This window comes from Lepidochelys kempii, chromosome 1 (genome assembly GCF_965140285.1).
Source record: "Lepidochelys kempii isolate rLepKem1 chromosome 1, rLepKem1.hap1, whole genome shotgun sequence".
Lineage (NCBI taxonomy): Eukaryota > Metazoa > Chordata > Testudines > Cheloniidae > Lepidochelys > Lepidochelys kempii.
The window spans coordinates 229852201-229871137 of NC_136380.1; the positions used below are offsets into that span (position 1 = coordinate 229852201).

Consider the following 18937-nt stretch of genomic DNA (forward strand, 5'->3'; position numbering starts at 1 on the left):
AAGAAAGCCAAAGAGGACTCTCCAGAGTGTACACGTAGCGTGAGATTATAGCCACTGAAATGTGAGGTCTTCACAAAAAAGTTTAGTAACTTCAATATTTCTCTTTGAAAATCACTTTTAAAAAATATTCTCCCTCCAGTTTTTGAAGAGGGTGGGAGCTAGACTGTATTTCAGGCTTTTACCACACTCAAATCCCTGATTTCTTGGAAATCTCACATTCAGAACGTGTCGAAACCGTCACCTTTTGGGGCTGATATTTCCCAGGCTTGGTTTCTGCTCAAAGATTTTTTTTTTTTTTTTTTTTTTAGAAATGTTGAGTGAAATCCCTTCAAACATTTTTGGACATATGGAAAAGTGAACATAATTTTTCCATTACAAAAGAATTCTAATCACTTATGAAAAGAAAAAAAAATCAACTGGGCTTCAGCAAACCCAGCAGAAGCATGAAATCTGCAACTTGGCATGGATATAGATATACCATGGCTTAGCATGAAAAAACTGGGTTTGATTTAAAGGTCTGAATATCTGAAAACTCTGTGCTCACTAGAAACTGTCTTTAATGGGCGCTATCCTACTGCCAGCGAAGTTAATGGTGACATTCCAAATCGCTTCAGTGGGAACTTGATTGGATCCAACGTGTCGGTGTACACTTAAATCTACCAGAGAAGTTCTAGGCATGTTTATGCAGTTACTTACGTGCCTGACTGAGCTCCCATTGAAGTCCATGGCAACACTCCCACGGCATGTCTAGACAGCAGCGGGGAGCGAGCCAGGTACACAGTTGCACTAGTGGGGCTCACGTTAGCGCCCTACACACAGCAGTGTCACCGCTGCAGCTCACGTAGCGGTGAGTCTGAGCTCGCTTGACGGGTTGAACGTCCACTGCAGCCATATCATCCACACTGCTGTTTTTAGGTGCTCGCTCAAGCCAAGCTAGTGGGAGTCTGTCTAGTGGGGCGGGGAGGCTCGGAGGCAGGGAGGCTTCATAGACTTCAGTGGGGATTGAGTCAGACCTATGTACACTCCCTTGGTTCAGGAACGCCATGAAAGAACTGCAGATTCTTTTACTTTCTTTTAAAAGCCCACACACTTAATGCTACGAACTGTGGGTCCAACCAACCGCTCATGGGAAACCTTACAAGAAGAGGACTTTAGCAAGGATGAAAACCGTCAGCTTCCTGTCACAGAGATTTCTCCCAATCATTTGTGGTTTGCCACAGAACAGTCGTCTGTTGTGAAACATGAACCACAGAACATAAATGTGAATTGCACAGTTAACATTGCGAGGGGAAGTTTCAGAATGTTCTCTCTCCCTCTCCATGGTTTTAAAACACCCAATCACCATGGTACCGGTTGCTAAAATGTTAATGTTTGTGCAAGATTTATAATATTGCACTTTTCATTCCTTCCCACCCTAACATGGAGACTCCTGTATGACCACCCCACCTGAGCCTTGGCAGGAGCATGGGAAGTAGGATTTTAGATGACGTTACTGTAGGGCTGCCTGTCACTGTGACTGGTGGAGCAGCAGCAAGTATGGTGACAGGTGAGACATTTTTGGCAGTAGCAGCAGTTCAGAGGAGGAAGTGGGGAGGAACAGTCAGTTCTTTATTCCTCCTGGATATTTAGTAGATGACTGCTGTAGATGTAGCTGTGTTTAGTCAGGGGAGATATCATCTGTTCATACCATGCACTCACTTTGCAAAGAGCACATTCGTTTGCAGAGGCTGTCTGTGAGAACTTACTTGGGAATTCTTCTCTGAGGAGTTTTACCATCCCACAGCAAAACAGGCTTTGCAGTTTCCCATTTGTTTTCTCTGAATTATGATAGTTTACAAGAACTCCCTGTCTCTTAACTCTGCTACTTACTGCGACTGCAGTGGTAACTGAAATAATTTATCATTCTGTGAGTCAACGTTTTTTCTTTGATGAGCCAAAATGCAGACATGGGGTAAGCAGATGCAACTCTATTTACCTCACAGGAGCTTACAACAGGTCACTTACACCAAGTTTAAACTTACTTGGCCTATAATAAACTAAAGGGATAATATCAATTTTAGAACAGGTTTTGTCTGAAAATTGTTCACACACAGTCTTATAAGTAACCTCTAAGACTGCTGTACCTGAAAGAGGTCTAGAGAGGAGTCATTCAATTTGTTTACTCTGTGCATTTGACAGCACTTTAGAAATCACCTAGTGAGAGTTCGTTGCAAGGACTAGGCGGCAGTGATTGTACCTCCAGGCCATACACCTTGCAAGATATGAGTAAACACCATAAGACGCATTCTTTCCCCTTTTCTTTGATTGTAAATATGATCCCACTACCATTGACTTGAATGGGAGCAAGCCTGATCCCATTTAATGATTTATAAGAAGGGAATTCATTTTCCCAATTGAAAGCCAAATGGTTGACAGGACACCCTAGGTGGGTTTGTGCACTGAACATTTAACCTGGTTAAAAAAAAAAAATCTTACCCCCACAGAGCCAGTGAGAGGGCTCCCTAGTGCTCTGAGACAAACACTCAGACAAACGCTCTGAAGAAACTACAGTGTTTCAGATTGCTGGGGAATCTTGACCTAGCTGATGAGGAGATAATTTGTGCATGTACCATGTATTAGGATGAAGAGTGGGAGGAACCTCTAGAGTTTTATGGAGCCTCATTTTAGCTTTGTATTTATTTAGACCCTTCTAACCCAGGATCTCAGTAATTAAGCCTTAGAAATCCCTACGGATTTTACAGAGAGAGAAAGGGAGATGCCAAGAGGTTACAAGATTTCCCCAAAGTCACAGAGTAATTCAGTAAAGAGCCACAAATAGAACCCAGTAATCCTAACTTGTAGTCACCTAGTAGACCTCTACCCTTGTTTTGAACCAACTGGATCAGTAGCTCATATGGAGCAGTAGTATAATCCCCATTTCACAGATATGGAAACAGATGCTGAGGCCCAAATATTCAAATTTGGATGTTAGACACTTATATGCATTTTATTCACCTAAACAAGTGGCCTGACTTTCAGAAGTGTCCATTAATTTAGGTGCCTATCTTTAGCAACTCAAATTTGAACATGTTGGCCATACTGTGCAGTGACTTGGGCGCAGTTGGTTTTAAAAATCAGAGAGAGATAAGCTTGCTGACCTTCATGGATATGTCCAAAAACATGAAGCCTTGGCTGTATCCGTCTCTGGACTGTGTTCAGCAGCTCAACACATCCTACCCTCTGCATTTTCTTAGGAACCCAGTCTAGAAAACCTTGGAAGAAGAAGAAGAAGAAAGATTTATAAACATAGATTTAAAAGGAGAGAGAGAAAGGACTCACATTGTCTGTGAAACTTTATACCTGGAGTACGCAAAATCATTCCTGGATTTTAATGTGTCTTAGTTTCTTAGATTTTAATATGCCACAGAATAATCTATTAAAATGAACATCTTCATTGCTCAGTGGAGGGGGAATGAAAAATATTTGAGGAATGAAAAAATAGTTGATCCAAAGGGATGGGATTAGAGTTATTCTTGCCAATATTTCTTTTTTAAAGAAAAGATCCTTGCAAGAGATTTAAATTAAAACTAATTAAACCATATTTGTTCTATTTAAGGCAAACACTCCATCCCCGCTACAGTTTAAGAAGCTTAGAGAAGAATGTTCAAAACTAAGTGCCTAATGCTAGGCCTCTAAACCCACATTTAGGCTTTTCAATCGAGATTCAGGTTCTAACTTTAAGCACTAAATATTTTGATCTTAACTTATGTCATGACTTTGATGTTGCTAATTATTAATCCAAAACATACTGGCATTGAGGATTAGATATTTCCATGTTCATACATTAAAATGATTGCCTACTACAGCTGCTTGTAAAAATATTTTTCTTTCCTCCTAGAAAATGTTGACTTTTTAATAAAAAGAAAAAACAAAAATGGTATTGTTTTCAATTTTTTGGTTTTGGTTTTGCCTGTATGAAAAAAATCAAAAAATTTCGAGGAAAGCAGGCACTTTGTTAAGGTTACATTTAGTTGAAAACCCAACTTTACATGAAAAAAAAAAGTTGTGTGTGTTTTTTTTTTTACCAGTCCTATCATCTACTTCATAAAGCAGAAATAACAGCAAATCCGAACAGAGAGCACTGAAAATACTCTTTTATTAATGGCACCAAAGTGTTAAAATGATACTAAAAACTGTACCCACATCTGCACCACCAGGAGATTGATCTAACTCCCAGTTAAGTCATTGGGACTTTCCATTGACCTGATGGGACAAGGATCTGGCTCCAGATGATGGTCTTAGTTGGGCTGGAGGCTGGAAATTTGACTAAAATTATCTTCTTTTTAAATATCCAGGACTATGGCAGCTTTGAACATGGGCCCATGCTAGGTAGGGGAACGAGCAGAGACCACACTGCAGCAGGAATCCCTGGAGGCATTGTGGCTGACCCAGTCTGAATTCCTGAAGAGCCTGTGGGAGCACATGCTAGGGCAGAAACTCCAGCATTCAGCAGCTGATCTCTACTGGCCAACACAAAAGGATAGTGGGGCCATAATCCAGCCCTCGCCTTGTTGCTTTTGGAAAGTCTCATGCAACTGCCAGGATCACTGTACCTCCTCCCAAAGTCTCTGCAGGCCCCTTTGCAGAGGCATGCATGTGTGACTGTTGCATGGGATGCAGGGTTTTTGTTAAAGTTTTTTTACAATGAAAACCTAAATGCCCAGTCTGGACATCAAATTGTATTTATAAACTAACATAATCTCAGAAAGGATGCTAATTGTTCACTAAATCATGGCATTTCCCTTCAAAGCGACTAGTGTAACCTAACCAGGATGTGACATTTGAAGCGTGACTGTTTGCAAGTGAACACATCATCTCCCGTATATCTGTGTGAAAGATGGAAGAGCAAAGAGTCCAGAGCTGTGCAGGGAAACACTATTCTGCAGTGCATATTGGAATAATTTAGTTAATTTCTGTTGGTTTGGAATGATCTAATTGTTTTGTGCTGCCACATCTCTGCCACTATCATAAGATGTTGCCACTCCAATTTGGGAGACCTAAAACATATACAATTTTGTACTATTCTTTAGATTTATTTATCCTTCTGTTTGCACGTACATTTGAAGGATGTTGTGATATATTGCATATATACAGGGCTAAGAGGATAGGAATTTACACGCACCGGACTCAGTTTTCAAATTATTGTACGGAGGGCCTGATCCAACATGGCTAACAAGGAGTTAAGCCATTTACTTCAATGAGACCAGAAATGGAGCACTTGGTTGGAAGAGTGCACTGCATGCAAAATGGATATATACCAACCTAAGGGCAAACTTGGACAACCCACATGTTTGCATTTCGGTGCCTTTTTTTAAAAATTGGTCTCAGTATATTTTAGGGTTTTGTGACTAAGGGTAACATTTTCTAAAATGCGTAAATGACTTAGGTTCAAAAGTCCCATTTTTAGAGTGACTAAGGCACTAAGAAGTCTGTCTCCTTGAAAGTCAATAGAATCTATGCTTTTAAGTGCCTAAGTCCTGTTTGAGAGAGGGTACTTTTGAAAATGTTATCCCAGGTCTTTGGTGTATAGATCTTTACAGAAAATCCAGTTGCATGCAGCTTAATTACAGACACAGATGATCCTCATTAAACTCTGATATTTGACTCTGCTAGTCACTTTTGTCCTCTATGGCTGTTTAAAATTTATTCCAGGAAACAACAGCAGTTCCTTAACACGTCAAAGTGAGTTCAGAAATTGTATCTTTCAGAATCCAGTTCAATCTCTTTTTCATACCAAACAGATTATAACCCAGGCTTTTGTTATTTCAATGATTTGAAACAGTTAATTGTCAAAACGTCTGTGGTGAACATGAAGGCAAAGGTATTTCCACTTCAAAAACTTTACAAAACAAAAATTCATGAAATTAACTTCTCCATTAAATTAAGCATTATTTATGTTGAACATGTTTTTGTTTACATGCATTATCGCCCTTCTGAATCCTTCCCATATGTTTGCTGCTTATTATATAAACCTGACTACACAAACTAAGAATAATTGATTACACCTAGCTAACAATTAGAGTTCATCTTAGGGATTTTTTTATGTTTGGTTATTTGAAACAGGTTTCTGCAACTGTCAGGAAAGTATAAATCTTTGTCACAGACAATCATGCAGACAGCTACAGATAAAGACTTAACGAAATCCACTTAAAGAAAAAGAAAGAAATGAAGAAAAGGAAAGAATTCTTGATAAGAAGCCAAAGAATCCTGAACTTAGTTCTTTACATGCTTGGAAACTGACTTTTTAAAAAATGAAATTAATACCTATTCAAAAGAAACTTATTTTTGCTATAGTATATTTACTGTATTTCCAATATGACCTAATCAAAGGTAAGAGTCTCTCACACTGCTATGTATTGTGACACAGGAATATTTGGTATATCCTCATTAACATGGCTGAGTACGACTGCAGATAAATGTAAACTCTTGGGGAACTGTCTTCTCATTATTTGTGTACGGTGCCTGGCACAAGGGGGAGCACAATTCCTGATTGTGGCATCTAGGCACTTCTACGCTACAAATAATGAAGAATAGTGACTCTGAGTAGGATTTTCAGAAGTGCCTAAGTGACATAGAAGCACCAATTCTGTTCAAAGTCAATGGGACTTGTGCTCCTGAATCACTTTGGCACGTTTAAAATCCCACCAATTTATCTCTGTAGTTCTGTAACATAAGTTGATCAGGAGGGTATTTGTTCTGCTGCAGGGAGGGGATGAATAGGGAGAAGAGAAAAGTAGATGGTGGGCAGAATTAAGACCTACAGGTAAGAGAAAAAGAAGAGGGGAGAAGAAAGAAGGACATGATTTCATGAGGCACCAGCTCAAAAGAGGGATATAATCAGTAACAAGACTCAACCTGAGAGGCCTCATGGCAGCACACTCTCCTGGACCACATACAGAAGAGGGTAGTTGTCCTCTGAGTCATTAAACAGACAGACACCACCTATTACGGGAGTCTCTAAACCTAACATAACGTGAGAATCACTGCTGGCACTGCAGACATGGCAATAGCAGCTCTTGCTGGGTCACTTGTCGATACCCCATGCAAACCTGACAGTGATCTAACAGAAGCTGTAAATTAAAGGGAAATACATTTAAAACCAGTAAAAGGAAATGCTCCTTTTTGCAGCATTCTAGTCATAGTGTCACAGGAAGTCATCTAAATTGTGTGGCTGAATTTGCAAGAGCATTGGATGCTTTTATGATCATGAATAACATTTGTAGTTATGCAGTCTAAGACCAGGATAACAGTAATCAACTTCCAGGTTAAAATAATTGCCTGTGAAGGTCAGAAAGGAATTCTGTTTCTAACCCACCCATGCACAGCCTAATAAAAAGCTAGGTGCAATACGCTGAGAAGGTTGTCACTTTCCTTTGGAGTGCCACAGAGAGGCTGCTGCAGAAAAGTAAATAACATGTTAGGCAGAGCAATATTTTGATCCGATTCACAAAAGGGTTGCAGACCATTCAGCGCGGAACATGAGCTGTCCATAGATACATTAATATAGACAAGACACCAGGAAAATAAAGCAAAGTAATATGCAACATTTCTAAGAAAAGCCATGGAGGATGGTTGAAGATAAAAAACAAAATAGGATAAATACTCAGACTAGTTGATAAGTGAATTACGAACACTGGATATGTGGACATTCTTTGGAATTGACAAAGGACAGGTTTTTTTCATGACTAATCAGATGGAAGTTTGGGGATTTAAGAATAAAAGTCAAAGTATTTCAAATGTTTTCAATTGTCAATTGTTTTATCTGGACTTATAAACGGGTCCACCAAAAATCCAACACTAACCATTAGGCCACCAATCCATTTGGGATTTTGAATTATCTCCTCTGCTAAATGTTTAGGACTAACAGCTCCAGCCCTGCAAGCACTGAGGGATGAATGGCTGTTACCAATTTTTAAGATCCAAGTCCATATACAGAATAAATATGATGGCCGGAAGTGCGTTATGCAATTGATTAAACACACATTCTTATAGGGAGAACAAAGATTTACAAAGAAGAAACCCCTTTCCCCAAAGCTTCAGTGAAACACTTAAAGCAAAATCATTTTGTTCCTGTGAAAACCAAAACACTTTACATACTCTAAATGAAAATTTTGAAAGAGAAGGGGAAAGAGTGGTAGGAGGGAGGATTTTAGCACTTAGTGAAATTGTGGACTGAAAGGAATTCTAAGTAAGTTTAAAAGTCCAATTCAGCAGAGCACTTAAGCATGAATTTTACTTTATCATGATTAAATGATTAAATTAATAAGTTTTGAGCATGTGTTTACAGTTAAGAATGTGTTTAAATGCTTTTCTGAATCAGGGCCAAAAAGATTTCTGTTAATATTTTATTTCCATAATCAAGGTCAGATAACTATTATCAGGAAACATAATAAGCCCTCTACTTCTATAAAGATATATTTTATCTCACATTAATATTTGTAAGATGAAAATGTAAAAATGGTTCTTGTTGGCCTACACATGTCTGCAGAGAAGAAAGCAGAGGTGGCAACTCATGATGAAAGAATGGAGAAATCAATGCTGGATATTGGATGGAGGGGAATGCTACCCTAAAAAGGTGGTGGGGAAACAATATGTAAAAACTTAGGGCCTGATCCTCCATTCCTTGTCCAGTCAACTCTCCTCAGTTATTTCAAAGGAAGCTTTGAGTGGGCAAGGAACGCAGGATTAGACCTCCAAATTGTGTAAGTATATTAGGCCTGATTCATCACTGTGTCACTCCAGTTTTGACACTGGTGTAGCTCTATTGATTTCAGTGGAGTTACATTGGCATGAAACTGGAATGCTAGATGCCTCAGTGAATCAGGGCCATTGTTTCTTTATAGTGTATATTAAGGCAAAATATTTCACATCCCTCGCTGAGTTTAGGTAATAGCGATTAGAAACCCTGTGATGAAATCCTGGCTCCAATTCAATCCAGAGAAGCTTTGCTTTTGAGTTCCCTGGGGCCAGGATTTCACCCCGTGTCTGAAAACAGCACACAGTTACTATATCATTATTTGAAATATGTAACTCAAAGTGTTAATGTTTTCTTACCAAGAGGTGGTCCATGTGTTATAAGAATATCTATTCCATCTGGAATAAGGTTCCATTTCTCTAATAGTGCTTGGCCTCGTGGAAGATTAAAGCCCCAGCCATAAAACCAAGGTTGCCTGCCAAAAGAGAAGGAGAATGTCTTCAATGCTACTCATATGCACTGGTCATCTAATTAAAAAATGGAGACGGATTCTCTTCTGTTAAGGAATTTGGGGACACAAATAGCATTACTTTCCTTCCCCCTACGTACAATGACACCATATCTGCAAACAACCATCATTATTCAATATGTGTGGGAAATCAACAAGCTTATCAGTTTAAATAGACAATATCTTGTAAAATATTTATTGCATTCTTCTAATCAGATTGAGAGGCAACTGTAGAAGCTGAAGTACCCTACATAGTACTATACCTGGAGTTCCACTCTATCTATTGGACCACCACTCTGGAGTGTGTGTGTATTATATTATAGCATGGCCTTCTTCCCACTTTGGTCCTGATCTTACAATTGAATAGGTCTAGGCAGAACCCTTCATACATACAGTTCCAATTACAGGGTTGTGGCTATAATCTGTATTATGTTTGGTTAACTTTGGAAGCCTCACACCAGAACAAACATGTTTATTAAATTCTTATATACTGCACATTTTCCCTCGTCATCCACCACATTAATGGTTTATAAAATTTTACATATTCAAGATTTAGTAGCCGATGAGAATTTATTTTAGGGTTTTTTTTTTAAAAAACACATTATTTATGGAACAGCTCATTAGTAAGTGGTGGGATTATAACAGAGGCAGCCAGAATATAATTCATTTGTGTATGCAATCCCATTGATTAAAAAGCTATACTTCATAGTAATATCACCATGGCAAATTATGACTTGCTGGTGATGCTACAAGTCATGAAATGTGGGACTAGTTTTGGGTTGGTTTTTATTTATTTATTTATTTTTAATTGACTGACTGGTCTTCTGGCCATATCCGGAGAACAACAAATGGGCTGTGATTGAATAAGGTTTATGATAATTGCAGCCTTAGTGTTTATGAATATGTACACATCAACCAGAGTTTTCCTTCAGATCTTACTTTGCTGAAGAAAGCTTTCCACTCCCTCACTGCATCAAAATGAAAAAGCGAGATTTCATTTAAACAAATTCTCTGAACTACTCTTTGCATCATGTATGGCAAAGACAAAAGAGAATGCTCATGAAGCTATTATTCTTCCTCTTCCGTTACTGATGCTTGACTACCACTTCAGAAATTAACACGTTGTCTGCAATCTTCATGATCATATATTTTTCACATCTTCTTTCGGAATGCTGTTAGACGTGTATGCTGAAAACAACTGAAAAACACTGCATGCTAAGAGAAATAAAGGGACACAGGCTATCCTAGAAGAGGAAGCAAACTGTAGTAGAAGAGCCCTCTAACAAGCAGAGCTTCTGAGGGAAGTTCCCCCTCCTTCCCACAGGTCAGAGGCCCAATTTCTCTAGAGCCAAAGTGTTGGGGCTCTGCAGTATTGATTGAGGGAGGTGTCAAGCTAAGACTCCATATCCTGGATCTGCATGGCCTGTTCTCCTGGCTAACTGTTAGGCTTCTGTGTGAAAACCTAACTGGAAGTTACTACTGTTGCAGCTGTGACCACCACTATCTCTCTCTTGGGTCACTCCAGTCCCTGTGGTGGGAGACAGAGGATGAGTGCACGAAAGAAAACTAATGGCAGCAAGGTAGCAGGAGACACGCTGACAAGGGTAAGGGTTGGCTGGGCCGCTCTACGTACCGAAGGGAGAATCAGGCATAGAACAGTGAGTTTCGGATCAGAGTTTTCTGATGAGCTTTTACCTTTCAGCGGCTTTTTCCTTATGGGGTGCTGTCCCCCCAGGAAGAGTAGCATGTCACTCTAAGGTACATGGCTCCTGACCCCCCATTTCTGGGATGGTAACTCTGCATCTATTCAGTGGCCTATTGCAGAATAAGCTAGCAGTGATCTCTGCAGCCTTATTTACAGGTAAAGATCAATTTGGCTGTCTTATGTTAAGTCACTCTCTCCCTTGCCTTGCAGACAGCCTGCATAGTTCCCCCAACTGCGAGAAGACTGGAGTCAACTGCCTCTATAAATGAAGGCTGTCTCATTTATCCAGTGAGAAGAAGGATGCTCCAGTGGTTAGGGTACTAACTGGAAGGCCAGGTTCAATTCCCTGCTCTGGCACAGAGTTCCTGTGTGAACTTGGTGAAGATGACGACGATAAGTTTCCTTACCTTACAGAAGTGTTGTGAGGATAAATATAATAAGGATTGTGAGCTGCTCATCTATTATAGTAATGGAGATGATGTAAGTACCATAGAGAGCTTACAGAGTTTTGGCTTATTTCTTTGGCGGGGTGGGGGGGGGAGGAAAAAAAAAAAAAGGCTGCAGCCCAAATCACAAATGCCAGTAGTCTTCCTTCCCTAGCGCCACAAAGGAAATCCTAAAATGGCGGGTATTCTGGTCTCACACGCCACACATTTTATTTAGTCAACAAATAACGTTTAGCTGCAGGCCCAAAACTAGTTTTCCACACACATTTATATGAACAAAACTTCACTTGCAAAAAACGAATACGGAAAAAGGGGGAAATGTGACAATTCACACTTCAGTTTCCAACAGACCTGAAATGTTCCTGAGACATTTTTCTCCCACCCCTCCTCACGCAGGCCCTAACCAATACCCTTTGGAGTTGGTGGGAGTTTTTCCACTGACTTCAGTGGGCACTGGATCAGGCCTCCTATTCCCATGCTCTACAGAGATCATCAATGAGTGTGGTGCACAAACAGGAAGCAAAATGTAACACAGCTGCTGTGCTCCCTGAGAAATGAATGGAGAGGAAAAAACCACCAATATTTGCCAAAGAGAAAAGGTAAGAAATCAGTATAGAAAAAATTTGAAAGCTATACTGGAGCATTCATAAAAACAAACAAAAAAACACCTCAACTGTCAAAGAACTTGACAGTGTCTAGTTGATCCCACTGAAATCTGTAGGCTTATGGATCACATATATAAGTGTAAAATCCCAGTGGTTTGCCTGCCTCTACTAGGCCCATTATATACATACTCACTTTTTTTTAAGTGTGTTTTTCATTCTGAATAGGCATGATCTACAGTTTATTTAGACAAGGAATACTGTCCCCCTTTCCTCTCTCACTTCGTCGCTGCAGTGCATATTTGCTTGAGTTAAGGTTTGGTGAGTTATGCATGCTGGAGCTGTTCTTCTGTGACTAGGAAATGTTAGAACTTGTGTGATTTGCCATTATGCTATCTTTTATGACAATCCCAGGAATGACAGAAATGTCTGAAATATTTCTGGATAAAATATGAAAGGATTCAGTGCATAATGTTAGTATTCTTTACATTAAATAAATTCATACACTTCAATGCTGAAACCACACAAAAGTAAAATAATTTTTATGTGCAGAGGGATTTTATAAATCCTCACGTCCCTTCTTGTGAAATGTTATTACAAAACATCCATCAAAGTTTCTGTGCAGAAAAAAAACCAAACGCTACCCATATACACACCAACAACTTTCTGACCTGGAAATCATGTAAAGACAACTTTGTTTAATATTTCCATCCATCATAGAATGTGGAAGCAAAGTTATAGAGTTAAGATCTGATGCTTTTTTGGATCGCTTTTCTTAGTGTTTACTCAGTGAAAGTATAACTTCTTTATAAAATAGTTCACATGACTATCTATTTTACATTAATATACTTAAGGAGGAAAATCTGCTGGTTCTAGAAAAGAAAGGTGCAAAAAATGTATCTGGCAATTAAACACCTATACCATTAATGTACTTAATGTTAGGAACCAAGTACCCATGATTAACAGTGTACTTTGATTTAGGTTTTGCCTTCCTATAGCAAACAGCATATGTCTCTCGATATCTTATTGAAATTCAGTGCTTTTATTATTATGACAGAAAAATGACTGACTACATATAAGGCTGTAGGGAGAAAAGTATATTGCAAGTGAATATGTTTACTGCACAATTAAGCTTATGTTAAAAACACATGAACAAGTTTTACAGGTCAACTCATCTTACGTACTAAAATGTCTGGATTCTCAAAATTTGTGCTAGCAATCGGATGTTGCTTTCTATACTGAATTTCTGTGTCTGTTCTAAAGAAACCATTGGAATAATTTTCTTACAGAATGATGGTTGCTATGACAACCATAGCAAATTTTCCTTTTCTGAAACAGATGTCTCATTTAGTTGAAAATTAGAATGTGAAAAACCCATGGGAAAAATTAATTCAAACTTTAACAGAACACTGACTACAATGTAATCTCTTATAGGTTAACCCCTTAACATCTTTCTGCACTCCTATAGTAACCTTCAAATAAACTCTAATTAAATCATGTTAGCCTCCTATAAATGATCTTTTTAGCTATCATTGGCACTTTAGTTTTCTTTGAAGTGTGCATTTCTGTTAACATAATAGCAGAGAAAAGTGGCATTAAAAAAGTGGTCAAACACATTACTCCCTTAACTATTTATCACTGTTTGTTCTTTTACTCAACCACCATTGGAAAGAGGAACAGTGCAGTTTGAGTGTTCTATTCTGTTCTTCTGTCACTTAAATGGGGCATAACTTAGTTTTACATGTAATTTACTGTACAGGGCTGTGATGCATTACATAGATCTGACTTGTAATTTATATGAGAATTGAGGGTTTGTGTTCTTATAATGGTATACATCTCAAATTGCTTAGCAGACGTATTAATGGGTAGGGGATACACAAAGAGGGTACCGGAGTGGGCAAACCAAGCAATATATATGTATTCTCCCACCAGAAGAAGTGAGAGACTGAAATGTGTTTCTTTGTGGCTTTCATTTAACTGCTTAACTAGACGGACCCATTACTACCTTCATCTACACTTACTAGCTAAACATAAAAACCACGATCACTGCAGGTCAGTTACACGTGAACATCTCCAGAATTAGTAGGCAATTAAAAAAACATTCCAATTTATCGCATGACCCCATAACTCCTGACAGGCTGGTACATTTTAAGAACTTGGGGACTGCAAATTTTACTGCAGTAGCTTAATCAAGAATGTGCAGTCAATTAAGCCCAAATCTGTGGCTGTTAAGTTACACCACTGGTCTCAATGACTTCAATAGGACTACTCACACGGGTAAGGGTTTTAGGATCAGACCCAGTGTCTACAAAGATGTATGGGTGACTGTAGTGGGGTGGCTACCCCACTCCTAAAATAGAACGGGTTAAAAGCAGCCCTGGAGAGGGCTGTGGCTGGGGATGGCTGATTGGGGAAGCAGCCGCAGCTGGGCCATGCCCCAATCAGGCCCCAGCTGCCCTGTATAAAAAGGCTGTGAGCCAGAGGCCCAAGTAGTCTCTCTCCAGGCTGGGAGAGAGCAGGGTCTGCCTGGGTACTGAGGTTAGCGCAGTACTGGGGAAGGAGCAGGCTGAGCGGGGGATGCTTCAGGCTGGCAGCTCCCCAGGCTGTAGGGCCTGGTTCAAGGCCCATAGAGGGACTGGGAGACAGAGGAAGGCAGCAGGTCTGAACCCCCTTGCCTATGATGAGTGGCCTTTACACTGCTGTCTGCCCCAGCAAGTGGGGGCTTGGTGATGACTGGCAGTAGCCCAGACTGAGGCAAGGTGGGGATAGTGGGTTGGGGATTCCCCAGGAAGGGGAGACCCAGAGGCAGAGTGTGGGGTACTGCCCAGAGAAAGGGGCACCGGGGACTGTGAGGGACATGGGGGCCGGAGCTGTGTGGATCAGCGGCCTGCAGAAGGCGCTCCAGGCTGGAAAAGAGCTAATTCTCAATGACCAGCAGGTGCCGCGGCAGGGGTGAGTCCTGCACCCTCACAGTGACACTTGTGCTTTCTACCATTGCAGAATACTATTTATCAATGAGTAGTGTCTTGAGTACACTGCACAAGCAACAACAAAATGTGCTAAAATTTCTGCTATGATGATCTCTCTTCTTGACTGACAGGCATTTCTGTGTCCCATTCAAGCAAGAGATTGTTCTAGTTTTCTCTTTGCTTATGATAGATATTTAAAAGGATCACAGTGAAGTGTTACTCAGATTGATCTCCTGCGCAGAACTGGTATTTCTCTGTTGTAAATGAACAAGGAGGTATTAGCCATCTTCATACAGAAACTCATTAGGAAAATTAATTGCTCAAAGTCAGTCCACTCAGCTCCACTCCTATATATAATTATACAACTGAATATCTTGAACATTAAAAGATTGGCCCATACATGCCTCAGCCATATTCGCAAAAAGTACAAGTCAAGGAATATGGGTGTACGATGTACAATTAACATCCTTGTTGCCAAAATTGCAGCCAACAGGCCAAGAACTGAAGATAGAGCTGGAAAAGACTGCTTCAGGCCATTAAGTCCATCCCTTAGGAACCCATGCAGGATTTTCCCAACAGGACATTTTTTAGTATTTTGTCTAGTCTCATTGTAAATGTGCCAAGCAATGGGGCTTCCATTACTTCCCCAGGAAGCTATTCTATTTAGTTAGAAACTATTTCCTAATATCTAACCTAAATCTCCCTTGCTGCAGATTAAGCCCATTACTTCTTGTCCTACCTTCAGTGGACATGGAGACAACTGATCACAGTCCTCTTTATAACAGCCCTTAATGTATTTCAAGAAGTTACAAGGTCCCTCCTCAGTTGTATTTTCTCAATACTAAACATGCCTTGTTTTTTTAACTTTTCCTCTAGGTCAGGTTTTCTAAATCTTTAATCGTTTTGTTACTCTCCTCTGGACTCCGTCCACTTTGTTCATAACTTTCCTATATTGTAGTGCCCAGAACTGGACACACTACTCCAGCTGAGGCCTAACCAGTGCCAAGTAAAGTAGAGCAATCACCTCCCATATGATACTCCTTTTAACATACCCCAGAATAATATTAACCTATTTAGGAATTGCATCAATGTTGATTCATTCAATATTTGATTCACTGTCTTTTTCAGCAGTACTACCGCCTAGCTAGTTATGCCCTAGTTTGTATTCATGCATTTGATTTTTCCTTCCTAGATGTAGTAGATTGCACTTGTCCTTATTTAATTTTATCTTGTTGGTTTCAGATCAATTCTCTGATTTGTCAAGGTCATTTTGAATTCTAAACCTGTCCTCCAAAGTGCTTCCAACCCCTCCCAGCTTGGTTTCATGCATAAATTTTATAAGCATTCTCTCTACTACATTTCCCCAGTCATTAATGAAAATGCTGAACACCACAAGACCCAGGGCAGGCCCCTCTGGGACCCCACGAGATACACACATCTAGTCTGACAGTGAGCCATTGATAACTGCTCTCTGAATATCGTTTTCAACCAGTTGTTTTCAACCCACCTTACAGTAATTTCATCTAGACTGCATTTCCCTAGTTTGCTTATGAAAATGGCATGTAGGACTATGTCAAAAGCCTTACTAAAATCAAGATATATGACATATACTGCTTCCCCTATCCACTAGGCCAGTAACCCTGCCAAAGTAGTAAATTAGGTTAGTTTGGCACAGTTTGTTCTTGACAAATCCATGCTGACTATTCCTTCAAACCCTATTATCCTCTAGGTGCTTACAAACTGATTGTTTAATACTAGAATAAGTTATCTTTCCAGGTATTGAAGTTAAGCTGACTGGACTATAATTTCCTGAGTCCTCTCTGTTTCCCCGTTTAAAGACAGGCACTATGTTTGCCCTTCTCTGGTCCTCTGGGACCACACCCATCATCCATGGATTCTAAAAGATAATTCCTAACAGTTCCGAGATTGCTTCAGATAGTTCCTTAATATTCCCAGGATATCAGCCCTGCCTACTTGAATACATCTAATTTATCTAAATATTCTTCAACCTGTTCTTTCCCCTATTTTGGCTTGCATTCCTTCTCCCTTTTTGTTAATATTGTGCTGAGTAGCTGGTCATCATTGACCTTTTTAGTGAAGACTGAAACAAAATGGGTGTTAAGTACCTCAGCCTTCTTGATGTCATCAGTTATTAGCTCTTCCTTCCCTGTTAAATAGAGGACCAACAAGTTCCTTAATCTTTCTCTTGCTCCAAAGGTATTTAAAGAGCCTCTTCTTATTGCCTTTTATGTCCCTTATTAGGTGTAACTCATTTTGTGCCTTAGCCTTCCTGATTTTGTCCCTTTATGCTTGTGTTATTATTTTTGTACTCCTCCTTAGCAATTACTCCATATTTCACTTGTACTAGGATTCCCTTTTGATTTTCAGGTCATTAAAGATCAAGTAACGGAACCAAATTGGCCTCTTTTTCCTATCTTTCCTTTGCACTGGGATAGTTTGCAGTTATGCCTGTAATATTGTCTCCCTCCAAAACTGCCAGCTCTACTGAACTCTTTTTTTTCCCCTTAGATTTTCTTCCTATGAGACCTTAGGTACCAGTTCTTTGAGTTTGTTGAAGTCAGCTTTTTAAAAAATTCATTATTATTCTGCTGCTCTCACTCCTTCCTTTCCTTCTTGAACAGGGTTTAGCAAATAGAAATAAATGGGGTTCAGAGATGGGAGACGAGAATGATTGGAAACACAGAAAAATGTGCACATGAGACCAGTTGAAAAGACTGGGACTGTTTACATTTAAAAGGAGATCTATAAACGGGGAGATGATAGGGGTATACAAAAGAGTTCATTGTATTGAGAAAGTAGATCAGTCACTTATATTCACTATCACAATTCACTACAAATTCAAGAACAGACCATTAAATGAAACTGAAAGGCAGCACATGTAAAACTAATAAGGAAATAGTTTTTCTACACAATGCATGATTGGCCTGTGGAACTCACTGCCACAAGATGTCAGAGGCCAAGAGGTCAGCAATATTCAAAAAGATTGGGCATTTATATGTCTACCAAGAACATCTAGAATTACAACAGAAAGGATTAAAGCAACAAGATCATTGAAAGAGATTAAACCTTCATGCTTCAGGGCATAAACCAATCTTTAACTGGTATACTTTAGAAAGGGAATTTCCTGGGGGTAGGTTATTCCATAACTACCTCCTGCAGGGTTTCCTGTACCTTCCTCTGACGCAGCTGGCTCTGGCCACGGCTGGATTCAAGATACTGGAATTGATGTCAATTGATGTCATCTGGTATTGCAACTCCTATACTTCTGTGTTTGCAATATATCCTCATAACACCCCTATGAAGTAAGAAAACACTATCATCCCCATTTTAAAAAGGGGGATCTGAAACGGAGAGAAAGTGACTTGCCCAATGCCACAAGGAAATCGGTGGTGAAGCAAAGAATTCAGGTTAGATTTCCTGAGTACCAGTCTAGTGCCTTAGCCACAGCAGTATCTTTTTCCCATTGTGGAGAAGCTTGCGATACCTCTGTTTTTGCTATACATGCTCAATGGATAAAAATCTACAGTATCCAGGGCTGTTATTTCTGCACCTTTCACTACAACTAATTTAGAAAAAAAAAAAAAAAAGGAAAGGAAAGGAAAGGAAAGCAGTCCAAAAATTGGAGTAGGGCCCTTTGTCAGTAATTATTTTTTCCATTTCTAGTTACACATGAAATCATTTATCTTTTGTTTAGTGAAGGACTTCAGACATCTCTGACAGGAAAGAAGAAAGAGACTGAATAGCGACTATTATGAATTGATCATTTCTAAACATGAAATCTGTTATAAAACAATGAAAAATAAAATGAAAGCTATTTTATCTCCATGCCAAGAAAACGCAGGATAACAGGCAAGGAGAAAAATTCCTGAAATGCTGATTTTCAAAACAAGCCAATACCAATGGAAGTAGATTCTTTCATTCTGCTGGAAGCCAAATGGAAATCTCCGAGCTG

The 18937-nt window shown here is 39.5% G+C and overlaps 1 protein-coding gene across 5 annotated transcripts in view; it reads right to left on the reverse strand.

Moving 5' to 3' along the window:
• Nucleotides 1–18937, reverse strand: part of MPPED1 (metallophosphoesterase domain containing 1) — a 94832-nt gene that overhangs the window by 20827 nt on the left and 55068 nt on the right. For all 5 annotated transcript variants that reach the window (XM_073316715.2, XM_073316734.2, XM_073316725.2 and 2 more), the window contains 2 exons: nucleotides 9094–9209; nucleotides 3138–3251 (listed from right to left, as the gene is read on the reverse strand). In XM_073316715.2, coding sequence (XP_073172816.1) covers nucleotides 3138–3251; nucleotides 9094–9209 — 230 coding nt within the window. The remainder of the gene's footprint in view (nucleotides 1–3137; nucleotides 3252–9093; nucleotides 9210–18937) is intronic.